This window comes from Oryza sativa, chromosome 9 (genome assembly GCF_034140825.1).
Source record: "Oryza sativa Japonica Group chromosome 9, ASM3414082v1".
Classification (NCBI taxonomy): Eukaryota; Viridiplantae; Streptophyta; class Magnoliopsida; order Poales; family Poaceae; genus Oryza; species Oryza sativa.
In genome coordinates this window covers 15037969-15049813 of record NC_089043.1, presented here as the reverse complement: position 1 = coordinate 15049813, position 11845 = coordinate 15037969, and the positions used below count along the sequence as shown (strand labels likewise).

The window sequence follows — 11845 nt, the reverse complement described above, 5'->3', positions numbered from 1 at the left end:
TTTATCAATATTTTAAAATACTTGATTTTTTCTCGAGTATTATATTTATATCAGATACTACTCATCCTATATGTTTGTTCTGCAGGATCCATCCAGATATGCATAAAAGGGATTCATGGCTTTAAGCTTATCTCTTACGCTCCAGGAATGGATCAGTCAGAACATCACCAACCGGCCGCCTCGTCTGCCGCCGACTGGTGCTTCCGCCTGCACGGCTGACTTATTATGCCGCCGTTGTTGGGCGTCTACGTCTTCACCGACCGGCTTGCCTTCGCCGCCGCCGACTGGTGTTTCCGCCTGCACGGCTGGCCTTTAATGCCGCTGTTGTTGGGCGTCTACGTCTTCACCGACTGGCTTGCCTTCGCCGCCGCCGACTGGTGTTTCCGCCTGCACGGCTGGCCTATTATGCTGCCGTTGTTGGGCGTCTACGTCTTCACCGACCGGCCGCCTCGTCCGCCGCCGACTGGTGCTTCCGCCTGCACGGCTGGCCTATTATGCTGCCGTTGTTGGGCGTCTACGTCTTCACCGACCGGCCGCCTCGACCGCCGCCGACTGGTGGTTCCGCCTGCACGGCTGGCCTTTATGCCGCCGTTGTTGGGCGTCTACGTCTTCACCGACCGGTCGCCTCGTCCGCCGCCGACTGGTGCTTTCGCCTGCACGGCTGGCCTATTATGCCGCCGTTGTTGGGCGTCTACGTCTTCACCGACCGGTCGCCTCGTCCGCCGCCGACTGGTGCTTCCGCCTGCACGGCTGGCCTATTATGCTGCCGTTGTTGGGCGTCTACGTCTTCACCGACCGGCCGCCTCGTCCGCCGCCGACTGGTGCTTCCGCCTGCACGGCTGGCCTTTATGCCGCCGTTGTTGGGCGTCTACGTCTTCACCGACCGGCCGCCGCATCCGCCTCGTCCGCCGCCGACTGGTGCTTCCGCCTGCACGGCTGGCCTATTATGCCGCCGTTGTTGGGCGTCTACGTCTTCACCGACCGGTCGCCTCGTCCGCCGCCGACTGGTGCTTCCGCCTGCACGGCTGGCCTATTATGCTGCCGTTGTTGGGCGTCTACGTCTTCACCGACCGGCCGCCTCGTCCGCCGCCGACTGGTGCTTCCGCCTGCACGGCTGGCCTTTATGCCGCCGTTGTTGGGCGTCTACGTCTTCACCGACCGGCCGCCTCGACCGCCGCCGACTGGTGTTTCCGCCTGCACGGCTGGCCTATTATGCTGCCGTTGTTGGGCGTCTACGTCTTCACCGACCGGCCGCCGCATCCGCCGCTGACTGGTGTCACCGCCTGCACGGCTGGCCTGTTATAACGCCAACTGATGCTATCTTCTTCACGGCTGGCTACATCGCTGTCACTACTAATAGGCATCAGTATCTTCAACACAAGCTGCCTACGTTTGCCATGGCTGCCGACTGGTTTCTTCACTTCCATGGCTGCATGATTCTGCCAGTGTTGATTGGCCTTACCATCTTCATCACCGGTCGTCTCGTCTGCTGCTGACTAGTGCCCTCGCCTCTACATTTGGTTTATACAGCTACCACTACTGATGGACATCATCGTCTTCCGCCGCCGACTCGTGTTATGCCGCCGCCGACTAGTGCTTTTATCTTCACAACTGCGCATCTTCACTACCGCCGACTCGTGTTCACTTCATCACGGCAACACAACTTTGTCATCATGGTGGAGCGACTTCATCTTTATTATCTTCGGTACCAGCAAACTCTATTGCTGCTACTTCACAAGTTTTGCTACATCACCAACCATGACGTTGTTGTGAATCTCGACATCTCGGCATGCGATGCCGTGTTATTTTACTACAACAAGTGGCTCTCCAACATTCATGATTTCTACTTGGACATCTTCAACACATATCTTCAATCAAGCAATAACTATTCGACGACAAGAGGCTACAGTTCTCGACTCTATGTTCAGTTGTTTCCCAACTAATCAAAGAGTCGGGGGCTACACAAATACAAGGCTCAAAATTTGACAAATTTTATGTCAAGCTGAAGAAATCAATTCATCAACCCACGAGTCAACTCCAGGAGTCATTATCTTCATCTTTGCTTCGGAGCAGACATTCTACTTCAACAACTTCAAATATTTCGGTTTAGACGAGTTGGGCAACAACATCAACTCTCCTCCAAGTGAAGCATCTACAACAGTTATAACATTAATTTGATGGATTATTGTCACTGACATCATCACCAGCACCTCTGCTTCATCGACCCTGACATCTCTGCTGTTGCTAATGGATGATTATGTTTTCGCCGACTTATTATTTCACCTTCACGGTTGACCTACTATGCAAATGCTGATGAGCGTCTTTGTCATTATCATTGGTTGCTACACTGCTATTGGCTGGATCACCGACATCGTCATCTTCATCATGTCGGTTGCGTTTGTCGTCGTCAACTACACAACTTTATCGCTGAGCGCCTTCATATTCATTGCTGGCTGACCTGACTGCCGCCGACTGGTTTCTTCGCCTCCATGGCTATGCGACTTCAGTACTTTTGATTGGTATCACTATCTTCACTACCACCAATATTTTTGCCACCTCTGGTGGGCAATATTCTCTCTATATTGGTTGTCTTGTCTCTATGCCAACTGCGTCAGTTACCATCAATGAACATTTGTGACTACGTGCTCAGGGGCTTACTAGCTCAAATACAAGTATTATATCTTCAATTTGGACTTGCTCCGGATACATGCAACATGAATTCATGATCATGGGTCTATTTTATATGCTCAAAGACTGGACTATTTATTATTCCCCGTAAGGGTTATCAACTGAATACTTGCGCCAGTCGGGATTCAATTGTTACATCTATTTTGGAGTATCTCGTAAGGGATAACCACTCAGATCAGAAGCTATTCATACGAGCTACGCTTGGTCTATATTACCCGGAAGATTTATTACTCGGGAGCATGTTATATGCGTCATCCTTTAAAGGGTGTCGAAGGCATATGTTTTGGCCTAGGCCTAATATGTCTGCAGCCCATATTTTCAGGTGTGGCCTGTCACGTTCTTTTAGGGACTTAGGCACTTTTTGCTTAGGCCAAAGTGCGCGTGATCAAGTGCCCAATACCTTAAAATCCTTTTATACCGCAGTTACTTAACTTTTTAGGAGTTGGTACAATGCATCTTAAAAGGTGTCAAACAGTAAAGCTTTATATAGCTGTCCCGCTGACTTTTTTATATATAAGTCAAGGTGCTGTTTGGGTTTTTAAGCAATTGATTGGATACAATATCATTGCTTTTTGCCACGTAAGTGTGCATTTTTATTGACCAATATTATGGCTTAGGCTGATTATATATTGTGGTCATTTTCTAGGCGGTTGGTAAATCCTTTATGAGTTTATTTACTCGGATTTTACACCACATATGCCATATATTTCCAGGTGTGGTGAAACCATGTGTCTTCTAGGGACTTAAGCACATCTGTTAAAGCAGTGTGCGCATGGCGTATGCCCAATACTTTGGAAATTTCTTTATTCACAATATACAAGCTTCTTTATAGCTATTTTGCTATATCACTCATCATATTTTACAAAGCAGTTGGTATATCACTCGGATCATGTTATTTGGAGGATTCACACCGCATATGCTATATATTGATATCAAGTCACTTGGTTGATTACGATTATCAAAACCACTCGGTTGGTTGGATTATTTATTCCTTGACTATATGCTTGGTTTGTTCAATTAACCACATTGTCGGGGGCTACTCCTATTAGGTGCATCTAGTCGGTGCATCTGACTTTATTTTCCAGCCCTCCACAGTCTTCAGATTTGGTAAAAGTACTCGGGAGACCATGACAAAGATGATTGAAGCACTCGGCTTTGGAGTAATCTGGTTCGAGAGAAGATTATCTTTTCGACTGCGAAGGTCTCAGGGGCTACTGTGGATATTATGGGTACCCCATACCCATACGGCATGGTTATCCGACTAGTCATAGGGGATAACTTATATCTATGGAATATGTAATAGATCATGACTCGGGTATTACGTTTCCTTATATATTACGGAACAGCCTAAAGTCCTGGTTTGATAATATTGTAAAGTAGATTTAGGAAACCGATACCGTATTGGTTAAGGTTTCTATCTTGTAATCCTGCCCCCCACCCTATATAAGGTGGGCAGGAGGCCCTCTAGGGGGCATGAGACAACCTGATCGTCAGATCAATACTACACCCGGCGGATTCAAATCCCCAAACAGGAGTAGGGTATTACCTCTCATTGAGAGGGCCTGAACCTGTCTAAATCCGTTGTCTCTGCATCCATCCACTTTAGGTCTCGTACGCTACCCCCTTTTATTATTGCCGAATTCATGTTTCGATAGGAATCGACAATGGCGACGGCGACCGGAGGTGAAGAAGACGGTAGCCGATCTCCGCACTTGCTGCGCCATTGCCTAGGATTTGGTTTGGTCTACAGTGGTCGGAACGACGACGATGTCGGCTGCGGCGGCGCTTGGAGCGCGCTCCGGAGTGCCGTGGGCACGACGGCGTTCCCGTCGATCCGCTGCACGATAGAGGATGAAATTAAAAGGATAAATCCTCGGCATGGTGAGTAGAGTATGGAACGCGAAAGAGATGGGGATTACCCTGGCTTATTGACGAGTACAATAGTCGTCTTCTTCGCGGCCGGCGGCAAGGATGAGGGCGACGGAGAAGTTGAGGGCCTCCTCCCTCGGTTTCTTCGGCTTAGAGGTGGAGAATGTTGTGTGGAGATGCAGCTGGGAGGAGGAGAAGGCTAGAATAGGAGTTTGATGGCGTCGGCACGTTGTGGCCACGCGTCGTACACAGCCGGCGCCAATCTCTCTCTCGGCTGTCTCTGGTCGGCTGGAAGATTTGCACAGGGTGAGGATGAACCAGAGTGGCTGCCAAGTGGGTCCAGGTCATGGCAAATTAAGCTAGGGTGAGAGGGTTGGGCAGAAACGTGGGTGAACAAAAGGTTTGAATGATTTTCAGGATTATTTCTCTCTACCACTTTAGTAATTCAATTATTTAATTTGTGGGTAGAATAATTTAGTGTGGATTTTTCTGAAGGTAGATGAAGATACCTAGATTCCATTTTCTTTAGTTGCACTCAAAAATTATGGATAGATTACTCAAAGAAATTAGAGGAATATGGGTTCTTTGGAAACTATTTCGAAATTTTAGGAGACCTAAACAGAGAAGATAAATTCTGGAAAAAATATTTTTATTCATGATAAATGACCTAGTATTTGAATAAATTATTTTACTTATACTCTTTTATGCAGTTAAATGCACTTTTAGACAAAGTATGGTTTTAGCCGATTAAGAACTACAGTTAATCTAGTTTTTATTAGTTTGACTGATTTATTTGAGGTACCAAATTTAGTTATTAAATTATACCAAAATTACAGTGAGTTGTATGTGTTGAGTAGAGCCTACATGAATTTTTCCATGATTTTATCTTGCACGAATTATCATTTTAGATAATTCGCAAGACTTATGTCTTATATGTGTTTCCCTTTCCTAAATGCATGTAAATGTTTATAAAAGTTATATTTGGACTCTTATTAACCTGAGGTGATATTGATATGTTAGAATTACAGTTTACCTTACACATGTCATAAGCTCCTTACTTATTTATGCATAATTTTACTTTAGTATTAAATTAAGAGAATGCTTATAGAGATGATTAAGATAGAATATACCCTATATGATATAATTTATTTGTTCGCTTTCATGTTCATGACATGTCTTCAGATGGATGTCCAAATTAGTTTTGTGAGGCTTGACATTAGCCATGTTGATATATTTTAAGGTGTATGGTTTCTATTTTAACTTCCTCTAGCTAGCACTAGGCCCTAATGGTTTAGTTGTTTATCTAGATCTTAGTTAATATTCATGAGACCTATTATGAAATGAAAATCAAAGATTCAAATGCACATGAAGGACTCAAGTCAAAACATGTTTTATGCAAGTATGCATGCTTTTACTCGTGTTTGCATTTATGTCCTAGGTTATAAATGAAAAAGTTTTAATTTGTTCTCAAATTTTACTTAGGTTCAAGTTAGATTGACCACACTTAGGTTAAAAATGGAAATTTTTAGCTCTCAAAAATGGAAAAGTTAGCTTCCAACTATTTTGATAGGAAATTTTTAAGGTCTAGAATTTGGGTATGTTACACAAATGATTTCCAAAGTCCTACTCGGAAGGGATAGAATTTCTGTTATACCGTACTAGGTCCGATATCCTCAAACCTTTCTTGGGGATCAAGATGATCCACGGTATAAAAGGGACCCCCTGGGAGGGATTCAAGGCATCCAATTCAATCACCAACATATCCGCCAAAGTTTACGAAGCCGGAGTAGGCGGAGTCAACTCGCCGGGAGATCTCATCGAATCCCTCGACTACGATCTCGTCGGTACCATCTGTTTCGACTACTCTCTTTGTAATATGTTCTCATCATCATCAATCTCATATAAACTGGACTAGGGCTATTACCTGGTAAGGGGCCTGAATCAGTATAATCCTTATCTTTTGTCTACTTGATGTCATACTACATAGACCCTCGTTCCAACGTACCTGAATACTCTACTCATCCGGTCCACGAGTATCACTTGTCGACAGGTGTAGTAAGATGCAATCTTACATTATGGCTGAGGATTATGATGTTTGTAGAAAAGTTTCTAATCCTTATGTGATTCCTGAACAAATTAATACTTCTGCTTTAAAAACTGAGTTTGAACAAAATTGCAAAGCTCGCAATATTCTTTTGAGTGGGATTTCTCGTTTGGATTATGATCGTGTTTCTCATCTTCAAACCACCAATGAGATTTGGAATGCTTTGAGTAATTTTAGTCGGAATCTTTTGAAAAAGGATTACATAAAATTTGAGATGAAACCTAGAGAAACTTTGGATGGCTATCTTTCTAGGTTTAACAAAATTTTGAGTGATCTTAGATCTGTTGATTCTTCTTATGATGTTAATTACACACAATCTGAGGTTTCTAGTCACTTTTTGAATGGTCTTGACATGTCTATTTGGGAGATGAAAGTTACATCTATTTAGGAGTCTGTTGATATGTCTACTTTGACTTTAGATTCGCTTTACACGAAACTTAAAACACATGAGATGAATGTTCTTTCTTGTAAAGTTGATTTTAAGTCGAGTGCTTTGGTTTCTTCTTCGACTTCTCTGGATGTTGGTGTTTCTAGATCGAAGTCCTCTATTCTTGCTTTGATTAATGCCACATCCGATGATCAACTCGAACAGTTCGAGGAGGAGGATTTGACTTTGGTTGCTAATAGGATTTCTCGAGCTATGAACAATGTCATGTACAGGAAAAGAGGTGGTCCAAATCGTTGTTTTGAATGTAGAATGTAGTGTTGTTGATCATCTTCAATCGCAAACTTGGGAGAGGCAAAAAGGAAGACAATGGTGGAGAGAAGACCAATGATAACAAGCCAAAATGCACATTCAAAGGGAAGAAGATCAAGGAGACTCTCAAGAAGGCTTTTGATTAAATCTATGCCGTTTTTGAGCCACTAAGCGATGTAGATGGTGATAGTGGAGATGAAGATAAGGGAAAGAACATCTTCGGTGTTTGCTTCATGGCACGTGGTGAATCGGATTCAGAGTGTGAAGACAATAAGGTAAGTTCTTTTGAGGAAGCTATTCTTATTTTGAGTGCAAAAAATAAGAAGTGTGAGAAGATGTATAGAAAACAGGAGTTTATTATTGAATCTCTTAATGCTGAAATTGCTAGATTAAAGTCTCTTATTCCCAATGATGATGATTGCAAAAGTTGTGAGGTTTTAGTGAAATTTCTAAAATTAGAGATGTCAATGCTGCACATGATTTGAAAAATAGATCTTCTCTAGCTCTTGAATTTGCTTTGCACGCACGCACTTTGGATGAGTTGTTTTTGACTAAAACTTTGTTGAAAAAATATCAAATTTCTTTTTATGCTAGTTTGATGTTTAACATGATTTGTGCTAAAAAGTTAAAACAACCAAATGGTGTTTTGTATTGCTCAACATGCACTTTAAACAAGATGAAACTAAAAGATGATTTAGGTCATGTTGAGTACATGGAAGATATTGTGAAAACCAACGAAGTGCTTTCTTGCCCCAAATGTCGTAAAAGCAAAGGTGTCATGATAGATTGTGAAAAATGTGCTAATTTGGAAAAGGAGGTTTCTGATTTGAAAAATTCCTTGCAAAGATTTTCTGATGGTAAGAAACAACTTAACATGATTTTGGATCAATCTAAAGTGACTAGCTACAATAGGGGTGTTGGTTTTGATGTTCATGATTATTTCACCAAAAATCAACCTAATGTTTTAAGTGTAACTGAACATGGTGAAATTTTGATGAAACCAAGTGCTAAGAAAACAGTTTTCAAATATGCTGGAATTTTGCCTTCTCTTTCTGCAACAATAAAAGAAACAAAAACAAATCTTTCAAAACCATCTTCTTCTAAAGAAAAGTATACTTATTCTTTTTTGGTAAAGATGGACATCTTGTTGGTTTTTGATTCAGATTAGTTTGTAAATAGAAAAAGGAGAGAGAGATTGCTTTTGCAAAATCAAAGTGGCAAAAATCTGGTTTTCCCTCGAGGAAACCGGTCAGACCACAGTGGGTCCCGCGGTCGGACCGTCAACCGGTCAGACTGACAGTAGTGCCTCGGTCAGACCGGACACCGGTGTGACGCCCTGAAGTTCTCCCTAGCCAAAAATTCAATTAATAAATTGTTGCAAGAAATTATTTGTTTAAAGGCAAGAGAGAAACCCCAAATTAATAAATGCAAAAAAATAATCGGAATCAGCATGTGGAATTTTTCTTGGATTCTACGTGTCAAAATGTGCTACAGAATTTTTAGTGGAATTTTCAGAGCCTTGGAAATAATTTTAACTAATTAAAATAAGCAAAGTGCAATATTTAATCCCTGGGAAAATCTTTTTTTCCCTTTTCTCAGATGAAGAAGAGCATGACATGTTTGTCCCATCTCCATTGGGCGGTGAAATGGTTGATGTGGACCCTGATATGCTGCAAGACATGTTACGTGACGTTGATGACCCAGCTATGAACGAGAGAGATTCCATGAAGTTCAGCAGGTTGGTCAGTGACTCGGAGACTCCTCTATACGCAGGATGCAAGCCAAAGCACACCAAATTATCAGTAACATTAGACCTAATGAAGTTGAAGGCTAGTAGTAGATGGTCACACAAGAGTTTTACAGAACTTTTCGGAATACTGAAGGACATGCTTCCTCAGGAGAACACATTGCCCGAGACGACATATGAAGCAAAACAGGTTCTGTGTCTCCTAGGGTTAGAGGTCTGGAGAATTTACGCATGTCCAAACGATTGCATATTGTTCCACAAGCAATACGTGGACTTAGATGCTTGTCCTGCCAAGCGAAAGAAGAGCGCGGGGGAGGGAAAGAAGTCAAAGCGGGGTGGTCCAGCGAAGGTTGTGTGGTATCTACCAATCATTGATCGTTTCAAGAGAATATTTGCCAACCCCAATGAAGCAAAGTTAGTACGTTGGCATGCCATGGAGAGAAGGAATGACGGTTTGCTAAGACACCCTGCGGATTCGATTCAATGGATGAATATTGATCGAAAGCACAAAGACTTTACTGCCGACCCCAGAAACATGAGGATATGTTTGTGTACGGATGGCATGAATCCTTTCGGAGACATGAGCAGTTCTCACAGCACTTGGCTAGTTCTTATTACGAACTATAACCTCCCGCCATGCTTGTGCTTCAAAAGGAAATATATTATGTTATGCTTGTTAATCCAAGGTCCGAGACAACCCGGCAATGACATCGATGTGTTCTTGGAGCCTGTTATTGATGACCTTGAGATTCTGTGGAAAGAGGGTGTGGAAACTTGGGATGCATATGGTCAGGAGAACTTCACGCTACGAGTTCTATTGTTCTGCACCATTAATGATTATCCCGCGCTGGGTAATCTTTCTGGACAAACCGTGAAAGGAAAGAAGGAATGCTCTGACTGTATGGAACATACACGCAGTAGGTGGCTGAAGAAATCAAGAAAGATGGTTTACATGGGTCATAGGAGATGGCTCCCCCTACGGCACGCCTTTAGAAGAAAGAAGAAAATTTTCAATGGTTTAAATGAACTTGGGTCTGCCCCTACGGATTTGTCCGGAGATCAGGTATACAACATGGTGAAGGACATTACTAATTAGTTTGGGAAGAAAAGAAAATGTAGCAAGGAGGACAAGAAGAGGATGTGGAAGAAAAAATCCATATTTTGGCGGCTATCTTACTGGGAAGATCTTGAGGTCCGTCATTGCATTGATCTGATGTACGTAGAGAAGAATGTGTGTGATAGCTTGCTGGGGCTATTGTTGAATATGCCTAGCAAGACAAAGGATGGGTTGAATGCGCGTCTCAATCTACAGGAGATGAACATTCGCAGTGAACTTCAGCCTGTTACAAATGAGAAGACAGGAAGAGTGTACCTCCCACCAACTTGCCACACATTGTTGAAGGATGAGAAGATCGCAATGCTATCATGTCTGGCAGATATTAAAGTTCCTTCGGGCTATTGCGTGAGAATAAGTAAGTACGTTAAATTGGAGGATCTAAAGCTGGTTGGAATGAAGTCTCACGATTGCCACGTGCTAATCACACAGATCTTGCCAGTTGCTATCAGAGGCATTCTACCACCACAAGTCTGTCACACGATCCAACGGCTTTGTGCCTTCTTCAATGCAATTGGTCAGAGGATTATAGATCCAGAAGACCTAGATGGGTTGCAGGCCGATATTGTCAGTACCCTGTGTCACTTGGAGATGTATTTTCCACTGGCTTTCTTCGATATCATGGTTCATCTCACTGTTCACCTAGTGAAGCAAACAAAAATATGTGGGCCAGCTTTTATGAGAGAAATGTGGCCATTCGAGAGGTACTGAAGACCTACGTTCGGAACAGAGCAAAACCAGAGGGGAGCATCATTGAAGGTTACACGACCGAGGAAGCCATTGAGTTTTGTATCGATTACATGGCCGAGACTGATCCTATCGGAGTTCCTGCATCTCGCCACGAAGGAAGGTTGGCAGGTGTCGGCACAACTGGCAGAAAAAGAATTGTTCCCGATTAAGCTTCCTACGCACAGGCTCATTTCGCAGTGCTGCAACATATGGCTGAAGTAACCCCATACTTTAAGGAGCATTTAGCGAAGGTCCGATAGGACAATATTGGTTGATCAGATATTTGGATCAACAGAGAACATGGTGCTCGCTTCAACGAATGGTTCAAGGATCGTGTAGCACGGTCGACCGATGGCCCAAGTGAGATATTACAAAGGTTGGCAAGGGGTCCATCTTGGGATGTTGACACATGGCAAGGGTATGATATCAATGGATACATATTTTACACCATCACACAAGATGAGAAAAGGACAGTACAAAACAGTAGAGTCCGTATAGATGCGGTATCCAAAGATGGTTGTTGTATCTATGGGAATAAGGGTTCCGTAACGAAATGATCTTGGACACAATCTAGGAGTTTGCTGATGATAACGTTAGGGATCTTGGATAGGAAGGGTTTTGGTTGCTTGTGTGTTCTATCTGCGTCCGCCTCGTCAGCTGATATGTAGCATCCATGTTCCTTAGGGCCGGAGCAGACGGGATCTCTACCTCGACATCCATATCCCACTAGATTTTGCTACCGTTGCCACTATCTTATGGTAGTGACATTGATAGCAAGTTCGAGTGGGATACTGATGTTGAGGTCGAGTTCCCGACTGCTTCGGCCCTATTGAGCATGGATGCTATGGTTCCGTCGACGAGGCAAACGCAGGTAGGAGATAGAGGTATATAAAACCA

At 43.3% G+C, this 11845-nt stretch overlaps 1 protein-coding gene across 1 annotated transcript; it reads left to right on the top strand.

Annotated features, from left to right (window-relative positions):
- Nucleotides 1–9004: 9004 nt before the first annotated feature.
- Nucleotides 9005–11118, top strand: LOC136351699 (uncharacterized). The gene is made up of 3 exons (XM_066303964.1): nt 9005–10168; nt 10418–10812; nt 10893–11118. The coding sequence occupies exons 1-3, from the start codon at nt 9005–9007 to the stop codon at nt 11116–11118; spliced, it is 1785 nt and encodes a 594-aa protein (XP_066160061.1).
- The last annotated feature ends 727 nt before the right edge of the window (nt 11119–11845 follow it).

Coding starts and splice junctions, on each gene's coding strand:
- LOC136351699 (XM_066303964.1), top strand. CDS start 9,005: ATGGTTGATGTGGACCCTGATATGCTGCAAGACATGTTACGTGACGTT. Junction 10,169..10,417: donor CGGATTTGTCCGGAGATCAG/GTATACAACATG, acceptor CTCAATCTACAG/GAGATGAACATTCGCAGTGA. Junction 10,813..10,892: donor ACCCTGTGTCACTTGGAGAT/GTATTTTCCACT, acceptor TATGTGGGCCAG/CTTTTATGAGAGAAATGTGG.